General features: G+C 37.7%; 3 protein-coding genes across 5 annotated transcripts in view; 2 read left to right on the forward strand and 1 right to left on the reverse strand.

Moving 5' to 3' along the window:
* Positions 1–1,136, forward strand: part of mcm3 (minichromosome maintenance complex component 3) — a 9,505-nt gene extending 8,369 nt beyond the window's left edge. Inside the window, exons 15-17 of the mRNA XM_007567762.2 lie at positions 392–465; positions 676–775; positions 874–1,136. Of these exons, the coding sequence (XP_007567824.1) occupies positions 392–465; positions 676–775; positions 874–1,072 (373 nt within the window). The 3' untranslated portion in view covers positions 1,073–1,136. The remainder of the gene's footprint in view (positions 1–391; positions 466–675; positions 776–873) is intronic.
* Positions 1,137–7,614: 6,478 nt separating this feature from the next.
* il17a/f3 (interleukin 17a/f3) lies at positions 7,615–15,507 on the forward strand. Its single transcript, XM_007567771.2, has 4 exons — positions 7,615–8,168; positions 8,441–8,637; positions 10,613–10,756; positions 12,770–15,507. The coding sequence occupies exons 1-4, from the start codon at positions 8,163–8,165 to the stop codon at positions 12,891–12,893; spliced, it is 471 nt and encodes a 156-aa protein (XP_007567833.1). The 5' UTR covers positions 7,615–8,162; the 3' UTR covers positions 12,894–15,507.
* A 150-nt stretch (positions 15,508–15,657) lies between these two features.
* LOC103148821 (stathmin-4-like) lies at positions 15,658–20,016 on the reverse strand. 3 transcript variants are annotated; one of them, XM_016679510.1, is made up of 6 exons: positions 19,911–20,016; positions 19,619–19,714; positions 19,267–19,472; positions 18,253–18,444; positions 18,073–18,137; positions 15,658–16,916 (listed from the first exon to the last, which is right to left on the reverse strand). In XM_016679510.1, exons 1-5 carry the CDS (start codon positions 19,921–19,923, stop codon positions 18,105–18,107), a joined length of 540 nt encoding a protein of 179 aa, XP_016534996.1. In that variant the 5' UTR covers positions 19,924–20,016; the 3' UTR covers positions 15,658–16,916; positions 18,073–18,104. The 3 variants fall into 3 exon arrangements, with proteins under 3 accessions (XP_016534996.1, XP_007567831.1, XP_007567830.1); XM_007567769.2 differs by lacking the exon at positions 18,073–18,137; XM_007567768.2 differs by lacking the exons at positions 15,658–16,916; positions 18,073–18,137 and having other exon boundaries at positions 18,144–18,444.
* Positions 20,017–20,483: the final 467 nt, after the last annotated feature.

Genomic DNA, 20,483 nt, shown 5'->3' on the forward strand with positions numbered 1-20,483 from the left:
TATGAACATTATAACCAGAATTTGGCCCCCCTAAGGTCCAACGATCTTCAGAAGGTTTGGTGAATAAACCAGAAAAGGTCCTCAATGGGCCTCCAAGCTTGAAGTATTAAGCTTTCATACTTTTTATTTCTCTTAATATTTGCAACCACAAATATTAGTGTTTTTATTTAGATTTTATGGCAAGAAGAGAAATGGGGTGTTGCTTTTAATATTTTTTGTAGTTAACAAACTGAATACAGTTCCCTTTACTCTGGTTCCCTAAAATAAAATCCAGTCAATTCTCTGGCATTTAAGATACAGTAGTTTGATTGGACTAAATGCCAGAATGTTCAACGGGTTGGGGTGCTTGTTGTTGCTCAGATGACTGACATTTCTTCCTTGTGTCATGCAGGGGGCGCCAAGGCTCTCAGAGTAGCGAGCCCTACAGCCCGTATGACTTCAGTGAAGAACAGGATGTCCCTGAGAGTAAGCGGCTGTCTCATCGTCCCACATTGCTTTCTAAATGACTGAACTGAAAACCTCATTTTTCAGAGAATGAGCCACCTCTCTCTCACAGGCTGGCTTCTCTAACCTTATTCTGCATCAAATGTGGAGGAAATACTTCCTGCTGTGCTCTGAATTCACTAATCGCAAAATTTTCAGTTTGAAGTCTCACTCTGAACTTTATTTTTATAGTTCAAGCTGGCACCCCAAAACCGGCCAAACCCCAGCAGCAGGAGGAGGAACCCATGGAGGCCATATCACAAGCTGAAGGTGGCGAACCCTCAGCCGAGAGGTACGCCACTGATGTTTCTACAACTCCTTCATGTGAAGTTTGCGCTAATGATGCATCTGTGCAACCCAATCACGGTTTCTCCTGATCTCTTCTTCCAGGCTGAAGGAGTTCAAGTCGTCCCTGTTTGCCGTTTTCCAGTCGGCTCACGCGCAGTCGGTAAAAATGACAAAGCTCATGGATGAGATCAACAAAGAGCGGGAGAGCCGCTTCACGGAGCGCGAGGTTCGTGCCGCCCTGGCCCGCATGCAGGACGACAACCAGGTCATGGTGGCCGATGACATCATCTTCCTCATCTGAGGAAGGATGAGTGTTCCCCAAAAGCAAATTAAATATGGACATAAACATACTGGGTTGTTTCTGTTCATATCCTGAAGATGTTTTGTTGTATCTTTGTGGTGTACCAACCCAATCACTATTGGATAGGACACCGCTGTGTTCTGATTCAGTATTCAGTGAAACAGACATGATGTGGAGTCCAGTTTTGTTAAAAATCTGTAAATAGTTCTTCTTTTTTAAATAAATGTAGCTGATATAAAAAATAAAATTAAATGTTTTGGTGTACTATAACTCAGTTCCTGTGTGTTCTTGGATGGACTAGAACCAAGCTTTGTTATTCCATCTAAAATAAGTTTAGCTTCTGCCTTGCGCTGTCGATGGAAATGTCCAGCTCTGTTGTCAGTGAGCCCCAGCTTGAAATCCAAATTTTGATCTCCATTTTGTCTTGAAATATTTTAATACATTTGGTAAAGTGCTCTAACCTTTACCCTACTTTGTGTTTATCTCATAAATCTAATAAAATACATTGAAGTCTGTAGGTGACAAATGTTGGATCAAATGTAAAATGAAAATCTTGGATTAAAAGATGAGTAAATCTGTTTTGCATTCACTAAATGAGTCAGCGGCAGTTGGTCCTTAGGTGGCGCTGCACTCCAAGACAAGATAAGGAGGTTGGAAAAAAATTAAAACACCGATTAAAATTCCTCATTCAACAGTGAATTTTCCCTACCAGATTCTTATTTGTCTTATGCTCCTGGTTGTTAGGGGGAAAATAAACATTTGGCCAATCAGCATTGCTGAATTTAATAGGGCACTGGAAATTTCTCCCTTGCCAAAAAAAATGTTTCTATGTAATGCTCGTCCCCATGCAAATAAACAATAAAGAACAAAAGCTTATCTCAATTCATTTCTTGATATTGTCGCATTTAGTTATTGTTCGTTTCAAACCGAGTTGCTTTCTTTGAATCAAATTTCCTTGTGGACTTGGTGATCGAAAAAGATGGTCATTAGTTCAGGGAAACTCTGCTGTTTCCCGGAACAACCGTTGCACTTTTGAACGTCTTCCTGCCTCAAGAAGCCTGTTTACAAGAAGTGATTGAAACCCCCATCAGATCCAGGTCTCACTCTGCGTGGGAGGACGATCCTTTAACAATGTAGGCTTCCGCACATGTTGCAAAGCAGGTTTGCGGATCTCTTTTATGCTCTTATTTGGATTTATTAAGTAGGCTGCTATGAATCTTATCTGGTGAACTTTGGTTAGATTGACAGTTTTGGTAGAAGTGGTTCACAGCAATCACTGCAAACATGTCTCAGGCGTACGTCGAGACTTTCAGTGTGCTCTCATGACTTTGATCAAGCTGAAGATGTGACGAATAATCGCTTCTGCTTAAAATATTCTCTCTGCTTTTAGTAAATATGAAACAGGCCTTGAGCTCGACACCCACATTTGACACAAATCAGTGTAAAAAAAAATAAAAAATTGGAGCAGGATTTGCCCCGTCCTCGTAGAAACGCCGATTTTGTATCCGAGAAGCATGACCTATTGCAATACTAGAGGACTTCGCATCATGTTTATTTGCAAAAAATTATACTAAACATCAGTATGTGTCTTTTGTCCTCCTGTCGGGGTGAAGCCCACACTATGAAAATCACTGTGGTAACTGCAACAGAAACACAACAGAACAATTGATTTGTTAAACTCAGTTTGTGATCAAATGTTTCTAATTGCTTGAAGCTGTTTTTGCCTACTGGCTTGTGTTACGGGAATGTCTTCTATTTGCATGCGATCTTACATTTGGATGGTGGCCTACATTTTTGTAGTCGCCAGGGTTTACATGCTTGCCTGGGTTTGCATTGAGGCCTCCGTCTTGTGTGATCATGGTGAGGGCCTCTAACGCCTCTGTTTTTGTGGAGCCCCGTTTGCCTGGCCATCTCTGTTGTTTAGTTGGTGTCAGTTTGCATGGACACAATTGCTCTTTTTGTGACGAACCTTTATGTTGCTCATTTTTAATTTCTGCTCTGAGCTCTGCAACTTGACCCTTCTGAGATTTGATTGTTTCCTCCTGTTGATCAAGGTTAGTCTTCAGCGGGGTTTTTTGCCAGATTCTCATTGTTTAAGATGTTTTTTTTTCACCTGCCGTTTAAAGCTGCAGTTTGTAACTTTAATAAAACATATTTTTACATGTTTATTAAAATTGACAGTATGATATGAGACATATAATCTGTGAAAATTTTTTAGCTCTTCTGTCTTCTCTCAGTGCTAACTAGAAAACAACCAATCAGGGCCAGTAGAATAATCTCGGCGCTGTCAGTCATGCTTCTATGCTTTTCTCTCCTTTGCTCTCTGGTACGTTACGACTTCTTCTCAATAGCATAGCCTGCTGTGAATGCTAAGGCTAGTTAGCATAGCCACCGTTGATGGGAAATAAACACTTTTTGTAATGGTAAGTTGGTTTTCTGCCATTAGCAGACTGAGCAGTGCATACATAAGCTTTATTGACAGCGCTAAGACCCTCCTGCTAGGTCTGATTGGTTGTTTTGACTTGAAGTGGTACACAGCAATAGAACACTGGATGGAGGCGGAGGAGATCAATATTTTCACAGATTTTCACGCTCTCATTGACTGTAACTTTGACTTTCTCTTGTGGTTTTGTGAGTTGGAAGCCACATAGTCGAACAGGGCCTGGAAGTCAGCCCACTCTGTTTGTTGGTATTGGCCTGAGAAACTCAGACTATATAAGTGAGGTGCCTGAGAGGAAGTAGAGGCACTGAAGTGTTTCCTTTGTTTTTCTGACCTTAGAGATGACTGACAAGCTCGATGGATTACATTTCAGTTGTAGAGGCCTGGAGTCAGCAGAGGGAGAAGATTCTGGCTGAACTTCTCAAATTCACCAGAAGGAACTGATCTCCCTTAGATTTCTTTACCACATAGTTGACTTGGATGTCAAGGGCAACCATGTCTACCCTCGAAAGATTAGCTGGAGGCATTTCATTTCTGCAAACAACCCGTGTTTGCTCCCTGTGCAACTTTATGTACATTTGTCTGATGTCTGGAATCCACTTCTCACTTGCTTCACTAAGATTTGAACATGCTGTTTTTAAAAAGTCTGGCTTATTTCTATGATTTATCACAGTGTGTCATCAGCTGAGGTCATAGTACATTTCTAATTTAACATGCTGTGTGCAAAAAGACAAAGCATAACACAGAATAAACTTTATTATTGCTTAAGCAATACATTTGAGGATATTTTTTTGTATTTTACTGATTAGAAGGAACTTGTTGAAAGAAGTTGAGAACTTTCAGTTACTCAACATTTTTGTGATGTTTCTAGATATATCTCACTTTGCTAATATTTCAGTTATATCATTAAATCCAAAAGTGTATTTGTCAAATTAAATAATTATGAAACATTTTCTTCATGTAATTCAATACCCACAATGTAGTTAGTGCACAGTTTACTCATAGAAGCCTACATCTTGCCAACCACTAAGTGGCAGAAGTGCAGAGGCAGAGAATCAGTTTCTCTTTCTGAAAGTGTTTTTCACAAACTCCACCTTTACACAAAGCTTCAACCTATTAATTCACTCACCATACAAGCTGCACTTCTAATGTTGCCTCTGTCGTCAAATAAACTCTGATAACTGTGCATCAAATTTACGACAAAGCGGGATATCTTTCTCACTGAAAAATATTTTCTTCAACAATGCGTCCACTTTTCTGTTTTCCTCCATTGCGATTTCAGACTCACTTTTAATCGATTTGATCTATCTCTGAAACTTGGCCAGTGATACTGGCATCAATGAACCTATGAGATATGCTTTACTAGCTCTTTTATCACGGAAATAACCTTTATGGATCTTCATTTGTACCCCAAGCTCCAATTGTTCCAGTTATTTATTTGAAATTAAGTAGTGGGCCAGAAAAAAGGATTCTGAGGACTATATATCACCCACAGACCATAGGTCCTAATGGCGGTAAGCATTAAACAGAATAGGAGTTTGTATCAAGTCTTCAAAGACTGGACATTGTTGAGTTGTTGTAGTTGACCTGCTTCTACAGTGTCATATGGAGGACCAGAACAGTACCTGAAAGGAAGAAGAGTATGGATTATTGAAAATAAGATCTGGATCTCAATGGGGTTCTACCAGGTTATGTAAAGAGGAAAAAATTAGCATGATGGACCTGGTGGTGGGTAAATGGATTGGAGCTTAATCAGCAGTAATGTGGGGGTTTCTCAAGGAAAGCTGAACCAGATTACCAATCCATCTTGTTCCCACCCTCACCTGTGATCAAAAGGTTTGGGTCCAGACTGAAAAAGCAAAATCTCAGAAACAAGTAGCAAATTGACTGTACCTTGGAATGCACTGCAGTGAATGTACTTGAGAAAGCGCTATACAAATACAAGCCATTTACCACACATAGGATTCACAGTAGACATCAGTACAACGGCTCAGAAAGTAGAACATAATTCCAAACTAACAAATAACTGACCTACTTTCATGATCTCTCACTTCACCTGTTACTAAAATTAAATCCTTCTTTCCATTTCCACTCATATATTGTATTAAATCCATTTCTATTTGGACTTGTATTACTTTTCTTCACTGCTCTTCTTTGGGCCAGAGCAGTGAAACCCAACATGCTACCAGCAGAAAATGCGTATTCGTGGTGACATGAGGTGCCTTGGCAACAGCTGTTCATGCATCTCAAGTTGAAGCTGTCTTCCCTGCTTATTATTCCATTACTTTGTTTTGACGTTATGGTTGTGTGTGGGAGTTTGTTGTTTCAGTAAAAGGGTTGTTTCATGCAAAGAAAGGGCCACAACACTCTGTGTTTTAATCATCCATGTCTGCATTGCAGTGCATGGAAAAATAGATTGTGACCCCAATTAGATATTTATCTTGTTCTCATTTTATTGTGTCAAATTGCTCATTCCTTGTATTGGCATTTTACACCAGAACAGCTCTCGCTTCTCACCATCGCCATCTTTTTGTTTCTTCTTTAGATATCTGGGACTATTTAATCACTTTCAGCCACTCATTAAATCTGATGCAAAAGTGAAGGTTTGCAAATGCTTTTAAATTTTTGTTCAATTTGGGAAATAGATTTGCTGAAACATGTTCAACACCTGGTTGGCTTGTCGGGGCAGTGCACTGAGAACTGTTTGGAATGGAGGAGGTGCATTTTGGCAGGAGAATTGAGAAATATGGGACAAAATGAGGAGTTATGAGTTTTTTGCTCCCTTAGAGTTGATTTAATAAGAATTTTGCAATAATGAGAAATAGATGACCAAACAATCCTTGGCAGATCCTTGCAGCTTATTAAATATTGTTCATTTCACTGTTACTATTTATTATATATTTATATAAAAACTGATGCAGCCAAAAAGGTTGATATTCCCCACCAACAAACAATCTGAGGTCTGATTTCCATACTTCAAACATTACTATGCTCTGTTTGGGTTATGCTTTGTATTTGTGTCATTTTATGTATGTTTACTACTTTTCTTCTATGTGTTTGTATTTGAACTATGTTCTTAATTATTTATTTTTTTATTTCTACATATTTTTACTGTAGTGAAAACAGAAGTTACCAAACGGGACAGCTCATTTTAGGAGAAGCAGTGAGCAAGTCGTTTATCACTTCCTTCACTGCTTTTCTAAATTCTTGTCACAAAGCTGTGGTGAAAACCTGTTGGTGGATGCAAAAGAAACTGGGATTGGGATTCACGGACTAGCTGGAGAACCGTCCCTAACAGTAAACAGAGCTGCAATAAAATGACTGGAAGCATTTTATGACCCAGTAAAAGCCAAACAGGCCCGGTGGAAAATCTGTAGAAAGTGAAAAAAAAAATTGCTGTTTACAGACACTAGGTTTTGTGAGTGTATGTATAAATATATATATAATATATATATGCAATTTGTATTACTGAGGTCTTGTAGCTTCAACTAAGACTTTGAAGCATGTATTTTTCCGTCTTCGTTAAAATTCTGCGTTTCTTTGTTTTGACTTAAGACCTTAATAAAAATGGCTGTAAAATGACTAAATGTGAAAAACAGTTTCAAAACCTATGTAAGGTATTATGAAACAAAAGGTAAGTACAAACATATTCAATTAGAATATAAAATCTGTCCACTATTGTCGCAGATTGAATGGCCGGTTATGGAGCGTCGCTAATCTGGAGCTTTGCTAAGAAGCAAACCCGACTCTTTCACCTGTTTCAACATTACTGTGCGTTCACCTAATTTCCTTTGAACACTTCATTTATCTGTAGCTACAGGTGCTAGACTGCATTTCGCTGACAAACGGGTCTCTTTCTCTCTCTTTTGTCCAGAACAAGCTTTGCTCCAGTTTTTCGGGTCCTTACTCATTCGTGAGGCGTGAGATGAAGAGATGTTATCACTTTGTTTGCCTTTGGAGTTATGCTGATTTATTGCAAGAAGCTCTGTCAGCATTTCCTTGACCTACATTGTTTAGGCTGCGTTGGCAGTGTGTAGGGGTTGCTATAAGGGTAAACTAGTAAATGATTTAGTCAGCTAATTAAAAAAAAAAATAATTAAGAAGTCAATGTTGAGATGGACCAGAATTGTATCCATGTTCATTTTAAGAATGTCAATAGCTGGAAAAAGTAGGATTTTAGTTGCACCGTGTTTAAAGAAATGGGTAATCAGTTGCAAATCTGTTTTTATTTATGTATACAAAAAGCCTTTCTGCAAAAAAAAGAAAAAAGTGGGGGGTTTCTTATGCAACTAACAGGAAGTGAACTTTTGAAAGAAGAGAATGGAGGTCTGTAGGTGAAGAAACATTTTCACACTTTTTGATGGACTCACCACGGTGTTGCCTTTGAGGTTTTCTGCGGGGGGAACTTTTTGTGTGTGAAAAGGGAAACACATGAATGTGGACGAAAAGAAACAAAAAAAAAGAATAACAGAAAAAGTCGAGGCTCTTCAAAAATCTGTTAAAGCATGACGGAAATACGCTTTGCCGCACAAGTTGGCAGTACACACCCCAACACCGCCTTCATGCATAAAAACACTGACTGAGATCAAACACAGGACAGTACAGGAGCACCGCAGTTGAAGCTGAAACATTTGAGAGGACTCAGTCATAATGCTGGTGAGTCAGAGTAATTTTCTTATCTCCATCTCTCATCAATCACCAGGAGATTTAATCACAGGGTGAATTTAAGGGTTATGTGACATAATATAATTAGTCTGCAACAGTGGTTTGCTTAGGTTTAGCAGTTTGTTACATTAAATGTTCATTTTTAATCCACTCAAATCAACATAATCAGAGTTTAAAAGTAGCCAGAAGCTGTACAGATGTTTTTGATATACAACACTTAGAAAAAGCCCTTATTCCGACTTTCTCGTGTTTTACTTCTTCAGTTGACAAGAATTTTTCTGCTGCTGGGTTTTGTCTCGGTGATTCCCGTCGCCAGCAAAAAACGGATCATCTCGGTGCAGGAGCTCAGACCGAGGAGCAAAACAATGAAACTGGTCCTGGACTCCTCTGTGAAATCTTACCTCTCACACAGCTATGCGTCAAACATCGCCAACTTGTCTTTGTCACCGTGGACGTACATGTGAGGAAACACCACACACTCCACTGCATTGCTTTTTAGATCCCCGTGATGACACGCTTTAACGTTCAGTCTTGGGTTAAAACGTCTGAAATCTGGAACCAATGAAGTGCCGCTCGCCTGGGGCTGAGTCCAGCATGAATGCATTTTGGCTGAGAAGAGGGTCCACATCTGGCTGACTACCCACTGCATGGCTTAAATTATTTTCCAGTGAAAATAGCTATATTTTTCTAGACTGTGAAGGTTGAAGAAAGAGAAGGGTGTAAATATGACCTAATAGTCATAACTTTTAAAAAGAGGATTCTAGATAGGTTTAGTTGTCATTTCTTTCTTAAAGAAGTCAGCATTTTATTTCTGAAATTCAATAAGTTTTAAAAGTTTGGGACTAATTTGTATGAGCTATGTTTTGTTGTTGCAATGAGTAAAATCAAAACCTCCAAAATTACCAAATGAAGGTTTAATTTTAGATCCGTTTAACATCTTCCTGCGTGGTGACAGAAGAACGTGTTTTTAATGTGTTTTAGATCTTTTCTGGGGGGTTTTATACTACAAAAAAGACACCCCAACCACAGTCAAGAGGAATTTTAATCCTGCCCTTTATGTGACAACCATTGTTGACACATAAAAAAGGATTGGGAAAAGAAACAACTTTGTGGTTTTGCCACATCTGAACTTTAATAGGCTGCGTGGCTTGTTTCTCAATCAGGTTTTTATATTGTGGAATGTTCTCCCTGAGTCATATGGAGAAACTATTTAGTTGTTTTTTTAGTGCACAACTAGGCATAAATTGACATAAGCTCCTGGTAAATTCATCTCTTTGCCAGATTTTTACATATGCTCTGCCATCTTGTCCCATTCTTCTACCTTTTTTGTGTATAAGCATCAATGTTTACTAATATATTTAAAGCATTGTGCTGGAATTTGGTCTTTTCACCAACTATGAGCATAGTCAATGAAAACAGTCTCATTTAATTTCATGTAATTTTATACTCTCTGAACACATTTTCTCTCTGATTTATGATTTTCTACGTCCACCAGTCAGGAAACCACATTTCGTTATAGTATCCTATGAGTAAAAGATAGAAATTTACTTTCAGCTGTCAATTGTCAAAACGTCTATGAATCGTCCTTCTCGCCTTGGCTGTTACGATTCTTCGTTGGAACACGGTATTTCATAATTGAAATAATTCAGGTCCAAAAACCAAAGTTGCCAAAATGGTGAAGCAGCAAAATGACCAGCATTGAGATTCTAACCGTTGGATAAACTTGACTAAAAACAATACCACAGTTTTATGATATTTGTACAAAGTAAACATACATTCACTTATTTAGTTGGTATTATTTAGGGCTGCTTAACAGAGATTTTTCGTAGACTGCAAGTGCATGTACTGCTGCCTTGGTAGTTTCCAAACAGACACTGTTTTCTATTGTCAAACGATTTAGTTTTTCTAATCTCATGTTTTAATGGACTACAATGAATCCCCAGTACTGTGTTACAGACAACAGCTGTCCACAAATAGCTAAGATTTGTGAATGTTTAAGACTCCTCTAGAGGGTTATAATAGTTTTGGGTTTTTCATCATAGCTTAGTTTTATTTCATTGTGACTTTTTGTTTATCTTATTTACTTAGTTGTGATTAGGTTTTAGAGCATGTTTGCTAGTTTTCATTTGTTATTTTTACTTAAATAATGTTTAGCTTTAGTTTAGTTTTTACTAGTTACAGTAGTAGTTTTAGTCTTTTCATACTTTTGAATCCTACACCTAAAAATTAACCAAAGCATTGTATTGTGACATCGATTAGGTAATGAATACTTAACAGAAGGTACGATTTTCAAAATTTTTTATTCAATTATCGTTTTACAAACTTCCAATTTTTTTGGTCACCATTTTGCTGACTAGTTGTTGCCTGCAGGAAAACTGATGAACAGAAACTGTTTTCCTCTGAACTTATTGATTTTTGAATCTCTTTCCCTCTAGAGATACTTACAACTCTTCCCGTTTACCCCAGAAGATCTTGCAGGCCAACTGCAGCACATCTGGCTGTCTGAACCTCCAGGGTAGAGGGGAGGATGCAACTCTGGAGGCCAAACCCATCAAATATCAAGTCCTGGTTCTGTACAGGTGAGCCTCTACAGTGGGAAGTGAAGCTACATTTCATTCTTTTGCCTCCAGTTTCATTTATAGGTCACAGATCTGTTTGTGTGCAGTGCAGCCATAAAAAGCAATGTTAGAAAGTTAGGTATGTAATTCAGAGGAATAACAGTATTTAACACATTTCCAGTTGAAGAAGGGTGGAAGAAAAACTGCTGAGATCATCTGTGAAGAATAAATAAATACTTAAAAAAGCTAACAGCATCAGATCCCCATGATTTCAAAATAGCACCCTAGCCACCTTACAGTGGACACATGCTGTTAAAATGGTACCAATACTATTACTGGTATGCATATCTTTGAATATGAATTTGTTTTTTGGGGGGTGTAAATCCATCTATACCTCTGGGAAATGCTTTTATGCATACTGGGCTTTGTGTTAAGAGTAGCTGTGAAACCGCTGCATTTTTGTTTTGTTTTGTTGCCTCTGGGTAAAAGCTTGATGAGAAACAGACTTATTTAATCGCATTGCATGATAAGAATGCATCAAAAAGTCTGCATTATGGGTAATCTCATTACAGACACAAAGTTGGTGGGTTTTTTAAATATTATCTATTTCCATCAAAATATTTTTGAGAAAAACGGTGAAGATGTGGTAAGCGTTCTGACAGAACTGCAGTGTGAAACACTGAAGCTACATAATATTAGCTCAAGATGTGAATTCATGTTTTTCCTTTGGATTTAACAAAAAGTTCAGGCGTGGCTGTTGGTTTACATCTTTTGACTGCATTATCTAAATTCAAAAATCTAAAACGTTGCACATTTAAAAAAATAAAGTGCCAGAATGTAAATATTTATATGTATAGGGAAATAATCAGCTGATCTGAGAATTTATCATTGTGCTTGAGCCAACAACGAATTTCTAAAAATCAAAATGAAATATCTGGGTTTATTTGAGTCCATCAGAACCATAACATTGTGGTTCTCCATTACTGAGTGTTGCTGAAAACATCAGCAGGGAGTTGAACACATCTGCTGCACGCTCACGTTCCGCCTACAATGGTGAGGAACACAGCGTAGCATGGAAAAGCTGGGGTAGAACTGAATGGGACATAAAACTGTTAGCGTGCGACTTGCGAGTGGAATAGTGCCTATAGATACGCACAGAAAAGACACCTACACATGCACACACACACATGCACAAACACACATATACTGGTAACGGTGAACTATCAGGACAATTTTCCCCAAACTTTCATAGTTATGATCTACAGGGACACCATTTTCCACTTACTGTAGAGACAGACTGAATGTGTCAAAAAATCTTCTGAGCCTCTCAACAGAGATCCCACTTAAAACTTTGTTTACACATTACATAACCTTAAATATAACAACCTGACTTTATGCAACAATAAGAGGACATCCACACACACATACGTTTGTATTCCTTCCCATATTGAGACAAAGCAACTGAACTCTAATTGTCTTTTATTATTATTCGAAATTGCAAATAACATTAAAATGTTATTAATGCACACAAGACTTCCTTTTTAATTTCCATGTGTTTGACATAATTGGAACACTTAAAATCCACAGTTTCAGAATCTGTAAATAACTCAAAAATGCTACAGACTTAATTTTTAAAAATGTGACCTTTTTTGTCGTGACCAATCCCATTTACAAATCAGTGCTACCATTCTCATTAGGATCAACAACATTAACTCTTAACAAGTTAAGATACTAATATTTTCATTTCAGGTTGTATGTATTAAGATGTGTTATTGGGGGGCAATTTAAGGTTAGGTGGTGTGTGAGTTTTTGTTCAATGGGTTAAGTGGTCTACAGTCTGAAAAAGTTTGAGAAACACTGATCTAGAGGAAGCCAAATGCAGAGGGAGAACATGCAAAACCACATCAGCAGAACCCAACAGGTGAGATTTGAACTCGGGATGTTCTTGCTGATTTTAACAGCGCTGGCCCTCACCACCATTCAGCCCATGTTCAATGATCAAACTAACCAGCATTGTTTTATATCCCCCTGCAGAACCCTAAAGAAAAAGAACAACAAAAAAGGGAAGAAGCAGAATAAGTACATCTTCATGCTGGGGACTGAGGAGATCACAGTTGGCTGTACCTGTGTGAGACCCACTGTGATACCACAAGAATAACAAGACATCCAACAAAAGCTCTGGTTACACATATCATTCATGTCAATGTCTATGCATTTTAAAAATTGTACAGTTGACAATAGATATTTACATATGTTGCATAAAAAATTACTATTTAGTCAATTAGACTAAACTCTTTTATTTTATAGTCGGTTTGAACTACATAGATTTTTTTTATATATGCTAAATGCCACAAGAACATGACATGATTTTTGGATTCACACACTTTATGTGCAAATATAATTATTTGAGCAGAAATTGTACTGAAGGAAGAACCAGACTGATGGATTTTCACAGCTGTTTTTTGAGATATGTTGATCAATTTCTTTAATCATGTCCATGATGTCACACAGGGAAGCTGTGTGTTGGACATGTTGCCTTAAAATACATAAGATTTAACTGAACCTTTTGAAGGCTTTGTAAAATAATTTAAAGACATTACAGTCTTAATGACTGTAAATCAAAGACGTCAAAGAAAGTAAAACAAAAAAATCTCCAAAAAAGTCTAATTTTCATTCTTCTGGGATGATCCTAGCAACCCTAGAACAAAAAGTTTTTTTTTTTTTTCATTTTTAACTTTTCCAATTACAAGTCAGCTTATCTAAGTTTTAATATCAAACAGTAAGGGAAAAATGCATCTAAATATCTGGTTTCAACTGCATAGTTGACAGTAAAAAGTATTTTTAATAACTGTGACTTATTACTTGTCTTCATAACTGGTGTCCTTAATATCTCGTCAGGTAGTCCTTACTGCATAACACTTTAGGCTGAGAGAACTGAATTAGCTGAATCATTAGCTGAATCATTTATTTATTGTATTGTAAGCAAATCACCTTTATTCAATACATTTGCCAGTGTATCTTTGGTGCCTAAAAGCAGCCAAGAAAATGTGTTTTTAAAACCTAACTGCTAGCTGCTTTCATTGTGTTGCTTATCCTGCCATGTATGTCGATTAATCTATAATTTCATCATTAAGACATGAAGCAAAAAATTGCAGAAGTTCTTTTTCATCTGTGCCACTTATGATGCTCTCCTGTTTTTATTGTAACAAAGGGTTTAATATTTACAGGGTACTACTCTGTCAGGGCAGATACACTGTTTCTTTTGCCATGACATTGCTGTCAGTATTTTTATTTTTATTTTTTGTCTTTTTACATTTTTAACAAACACCTAATCTGAATTTAACAGCTCTATTCACAGTCTGAGTGCCCCCACATGGTCAAAACTATTATTAGCTGAATTAATTTAGCTAATAACCTAATAACAGATCCCTGCTGTTGGAGCCAGTTAAAACATTTGGCATGCTGAGGTGAGGGAATCCTCTTTAGTGCAGACAAAGCCTCTGCACAGTGTTACAAGAGATTGGGTCATTTTTTATGACTTGAGAATAACATAAATAAGATGTGTAAACTCCTTTGTTCTGACAAATATCTGTACAATCTTAAGTATGTGATGCTCGTTCCTCAAGTTTCCAATATGTTGAAAGAATATTTAGCAGCTTTGCTTCATTAATTATGTGTTGCACAGTATTAGATCTGTAGAAGGGAAATGCCAGATTGCTATACATTTACAGCTGTGCATCTTTGTACATCATTGAGAAGCAAATTGTAAACAAAATGAGTTTTAAGTGATTATTTAAATTTGTTCAAGCAGGGTTTTATGAAGAAGTTTCATGTATCAGGTTTGGAATTGATAGTAGTTTACATAGACATCCTCCTCACAACAGATGTGATTGCAGTGAAAAAGATATGCTTTTTGAAGATTCTATATTTTTTCACCTTTCATTTCTTTTATTACTTTATTTTTCTCTCACTGGATATGTTTACATGTTTTCAAGTTCACATGTCCCAAGGCCAGTTGTCGTGAATGTGGAATGTTGTGGAACATGATACAACTTTTTCAGGGGAGATTTTTCTTGTTGTTTAGTTGATGTTTTTACCTTTTGCTAATACCCTAGAATTCAGCTTGTATAGAACTTGACTAATTTTCAACAGCCAAAGACAGATTTTAGAACCACTATGACATTATGGCAATATTTGAGGTTTAAAAATGTTTAAAATACATTTTATATTCCCTGATAGAGCGCAATAAATGACCAGTAAAAAATAAAACAAGTAATTGCCTTTTTTCCTTATGACTAACCGTAGGAATATGTTTTTATTGCTGTATGTTCTATATTGTACTCTTTTGGGATGGTATGACATTGTGCTCTTCTGCCAAATTGTAGTATAAATATGGTTATTATTTTATGAATGTTTATTTTGCTGTATTTTTTTATTCTGTTTGTTATAATTTTGTTTCCAGCATCAACAGATTCATATTTGTTAGACATGTCTTTGCAGTTATACATAGGGTTTAAAACACATATGTTGTTTTAAACCACAGTACAGGTACATTTTAATCCTTGCTGAAAATTGTTGCCTGTGTGAAAGGACAATTTTGCCACATATACTTAATTTAAGGAAATCCACAAATTGATGATGGATTGTAAATTCTCCTCATGTTTGATGTAAGTTCATGTTTCTTGTAAAAATCCATGAAAAATTATATTTTGGACTTCAGTTCTGATAGATTGGAGCTAATCATCCAGGAAATAAAGAGACCAAACTATGAATTTATGTAACTTTTTCTTTCTTTACCAACCATGCCAAATGAATACAATCCAAAATATAATTTTTCATAATCCATGAAAATTTATATTTTGGGCTTCAGTTCTGATAGATTGGAGCTAATCATCCAGAAAATAAAGAGACCAAACTATGAATTTATGTACGTTTTTCTTTCTTTACTAATCATGCCAAATGAATACAATCAGACCCTCCTTCCAGATACACATCAGCACAAGGTTACAGCAAGTCCAAAGCCACCCCATTTCCTCCCCCAGTTACAGTACAAACATTTAGACGCTTTAAGTCAAGCCAGGATAAAGTCAGTATGACTCAGTTGTTCGGGCACATTTCAATCTCCTGCATATTCTATTTTGGTTTCAGTTCACCTTCAAAATGAAAAAGAAACAATAAGAGCACAGAGACAAGCAGACTGACTTTGCCGTTTAACCCGTGGAATCGTAGCAAATTGTGAACTGACATTAATCACTGCTTTGCCTTTTCCTTTGTCTTTTCAGCTTCACTGTATATGAGAACTCTGGTATGCATGTGTGCTTTTGAGTTGTGCTTAATGAAAAAAAGAGTGCAATCAGTGCTCTAAGTTGAAGAGACTTAAATGAATGTGATACTACACTACACAAACATTTCACAGAGCCTGGTAATGGCAGATGAACTCTTTACTTATTAAGCTTTTTTTTCCACGCCCTATTTCACAAACAACATTGGAAGAGAAAAAAGAAATTTCATACTTTTTGGTGAGTCTTAACCATAAACAGCTTTTGGTTTTCTATTTGTTGTGTTGGAGCAAGGCTCCAGGGATTTTCTTTTTGTTTTGTTTTGTTTTGTTTTTCCAAGGCCAGTTTGTAGAACGTCAATGCACTCATGTTTCAGAGCTAACAATTCAAATTACAGCTCCGTGTTTCAGAGTTGTAGTCTCGGAGATAATTCATCTTTCTGTTTGTATTGCTGCAAAACCAACACACGGTAATGAGAGAAAATAAACTGAGGCGAGTTTAATTTTCTCTTTTCTGACAAACTACGAAGAAAGAGCTGCAATTAGATTTTGCTTCATTCTGCAACAAAGAAGAAATCATAGCTGTTGAATACTTGTCTGTGTTAATGTTGTCACCTAACCACCCACCCAGCCTACCCCCATCCAGTTTTCCTTAGAGAAAGAATGAGAGAAATCTACATCAAGCATTGGCTAAACTTTGTACAGCATAAGAAGTCTTACAGCACACATCAAATTTAAAAGCCTTTCTTAAAAGCTCATTGAAGTCACCGTTAAGTCCTTTTTTTCTCTTTTTTTGCGCTTCTTTTGTTCCCTTTCGTGTCTCTCTTCTCGACTCTGTCAGATCTATCGGCACGCCTCCTCCTTCATCTCCTTGTTCTTCCTGACTTCCTCTGCGTGCTTATCCTGTTGGACAAAGACAGACACCAAATGAGGGAAAAAACAAGTCATTACCATTCATTAAATCATTTGCAGTAATGAGTTGGATCACAGTGAAAGCACAGCTTCCTTCAACGGTAACAGTTGTGAGGATAGAAATGGACATTAAATTCACCTGAGGAACAAAAAAAACTACACTTTTTTTTCCCCCTCATCCAACATTGATGATTATAGATCCACCACGCCTCTGAACAATTTTTAAAAGTAATGGCAAGTCTGCTCTAGGGTTGCATTTACATTTTAAGACATCAGCATTCATTTCTGATTCAGTGTGTCTTGCAATAGTATTTTGCCCCTCTCAAATCTAATACGGCACTGCTCATACAGAAAAATCTAAGCCTCACTCTTACCCATTTATAATATGCTTCTTTAGGACACCAGTCCCATAAAGAAATGTGATTTGTATCACTGAACAGCACAAAGTAACTGTATTTAAAATTAAACATGATTAAATGCAGTGTAGGAGTTATTATTCATTTTAAATGCCGCTTGTCAGACGCCACATGGCTAAAGATATAAAAATGGAAAAGTTCAGATTTTGAGTAACAGCGTTGATCTGTGATCACCGCTTAGTCATTTAGAGCAACTCAATACTTTCCCACTGCTCTAAATAAACCACATGCTTGTGGGAGTTGAGAGGTTTGTTTTGATTACCAAGTGGTAATCAAGTTACTGACGTAAACTTTGGCATTTCCTTAATGTTCATCTTTTTCTCATAAATACATGTATAATTTAGAAAGCAGACTGAAAGAGTGAGAACTTTTTTTTTTTAAGTCAAACATTTGCCGTGTGATACACTGGAAGTCCAGAATTAAATCCAGAAGCTAGACAGATTTATTTATTTATTTATTTATTTATTTTTAAGAAAAGCTTCTTTCAGATTTAGTGTTCAGGCAAAACTAAAGTCAATTTGAACCTTGTGCTGAAAAGCAACATGAATTTGGCAAATATTGCTTTTTCAATGGAAACTCAGTTTAGTCAGAGCATCAACCACGTTAGAACAACAAGCAGAAAATGTGTGAAGCCAAATGACTGGATGAAGCTTCAAAGAGCGTGTAGAAATCCACAACAGGCTGCAGGCTTTCCAAAAACATTCAAAATTCTTGGTGGAAAAACATCAGACCCTGCTGTGATCTCGTTTCCCTCTTGTTTTGATCAAGAATGCTTCACATTTCTTCGGATCCGATTCTTTGTTTCATGGGGAAAAAATGTAGACAGAAATAAAATACAGATTTCCATTTAGGGATTCGTCTCTGCTTGGAAGTACATACATTTGGTCAGACCGTGGCCTGCTGGATCCTACCTTCTCCTGCAGCCTCTCAAGCATGGCCGCCAACAGGGCCTCCCTGTTTTCCTTGTTGGCCTCCATCTTCTGCTCCAGCTTCTCCTTGGCGTTCTTGATGAAGTTGTTGTTCTCCTCAAAGGCCTTCTGGATCACCTCACGCTCGTGTTCCCTCTTCTCTGCCAAGTGCTTCAGTAGCTCAGCTTCCTGGCACTAGAGGGAGACAGAAGTCTTCACAGTAATTTCCCATTATACTTGTTGCTTCTACAAACCGAATCATTCTGTCGATGGACAAAAATGTCTCTTCCATTGTGTTTGTATCATTGCATGGTTGTCTTTGTAGTTCTATTTCCCTCTTTCTTTTCACCCCACCCAAGGTATCTTGAGTCTAGAATCTTTAAAAACCATGAATGGACCCTTTAAATGTTTAACTAATAAGAAGGTGGTAACCAGATGGTAATTTTCCTGAATCAGTATTCTTGCATTTTTGTCAAATTATTTGAATCTTGTCTGGACGTTATATTTATATGTATTTATTCTACTGGATACTTTTGTGTGTGTGTTTTATTTTGGACATTTGAAATGTCTTCCATGAACACCCCACAAGGGGAGTGTTCATTACAAACTTACAGTTTATTAGTCTTTGAGAGCGATCTTACATTATTATGCCATATCACTTGAAGATTGTTTCAAAACAACATTATTGTTTATCGCAATAATTTCTGGAACTATATATTGTCCAGTAAAATTAGCTGTTGCTGCAGGCCTAATGGCAAATTTTAGTTGTTGAGAATTAGAGACTTCATTAACATTTAAATAGATTTTTACTATCAATTTAAAATTCTTTTTCTCCCCTTTTTAAATGTTATGGCCACATGAGCCATAAGATTTAAAAGGCCAAGTGGAATGGAAAACTACACTCTGCTGCCTGCAGGTTAGACATGAACTGGTCATAGCCTGCACCTCAAACCCTAAGGAGTGCTGGACCAGATTGGTCAGAGGCGGCCATGATGCCATTCCCTTTCTGCCCCTCACCTTTCGTCTCTCCTCAGCTGCCTCCAGCTTCTTTTGAATTTCCTCCAGGGAAGGGTCGCGGCGCTGCGGCATGGAGGTGTTGAGTTCTGGCAGGCCATCAAAGGATGGCGGCTTGAGGATGACCTCAAAGGCCTGGCCCGATGTCCGCTTGTTCAGCTCGATCACCTCCACGTCTTTCATGACGCACCAGCCCAGGTCCACCGCATCTTTTGCCGTTTGATGACATTGTGTTAGAATAATTGATCAAATAGTGACATTTGTAGCAAGATATGATCATCGTAGTGCTAAGTAAGAAGTACATTTTTCCTGGATTTACTTTTTTTAAGATTACCATAGAATAAACGGTTTTTACCTTCTGCTTTGTAAGGGGAGTTCTCTGCAGTCTGTGGGTTCAGGCAGGAGCAGAACAGAGACACCAGGGGGAGCTCTTTGACCTTCTCTTTATAGGCTGAGGACACAGATACACACAAAGACCGGTTTACTTAAACTGGATCATGAGCAAGCATTTAAAGAAGTGATGATGCAGTCCTGCGTTGCGGCGACAGCGATTAGTCACTGCCACTGACCGGTGTACCTCCGATAGGCAGGACGAATGTGTGAGGGAGCGATGAGGTGAAATGAGTTTCTGCTGCGTTTGCATTTACCTGCCAGAGTCATCTTGTCACTGCGGATGTAACTCTCCGGGGAAACCAAAGCTCCTTCTCACTCTGCCAGGGGACACACGCAGACACAGAGACACGGGAAGGCTTTAATGAGGCAACCTCAAAAGGTCACGCAATGAATCTGAGACACAACGAGAGAGGACAGGATTAAGCAACCTACGGAGCAGTCCCTTTAAAGCTCCGCATTGTCCTAGTGCTGTTATGCAGCTTTAGGTTTTGTCTCTGTCGGTCATATACTTTCCCTTTATCTTCGTCTTGCCAAACTGACCTGCAGGCATTATCAAAAATGTTCAATGGTGGAGGAAGTGAGGCCGGGGTCACAGACAGGTTAGCTTCCTGTGTTCGGATTAGGCAGTTCATCTGTTGTTCTTGGATTGTAACTTTGCAAATTTTTCTTGTAAATGGAGAGCTACGTATCTTACAAAAGACGAGGCAGAAACTTCAAGTTGGTGATGACCTATGTCAACCAATTAGACCTTTCTGACATTTCTATGCTGTTTTGTTTTTGTGCTTCAGATCATCAAACTGATTTTAATAGAGAAAAAGAGAGCAAAA

This window comes from Poecilia formosa, unplaced genomic scaffold, assembly GCF_000485575.1.
Source record: "Poecilia formosa unplaced genomic scaffold, Poecilia_formosa-5.1.2 Scaffold213, whole genome shotgun sequence".
Taxonomy (NCBI): Eukaryota; Metazoa; Chordata; class Actinopteri; order Cyprinodontiformes; family Poeciliidae; genus Poecilia; species Poecilia formosa.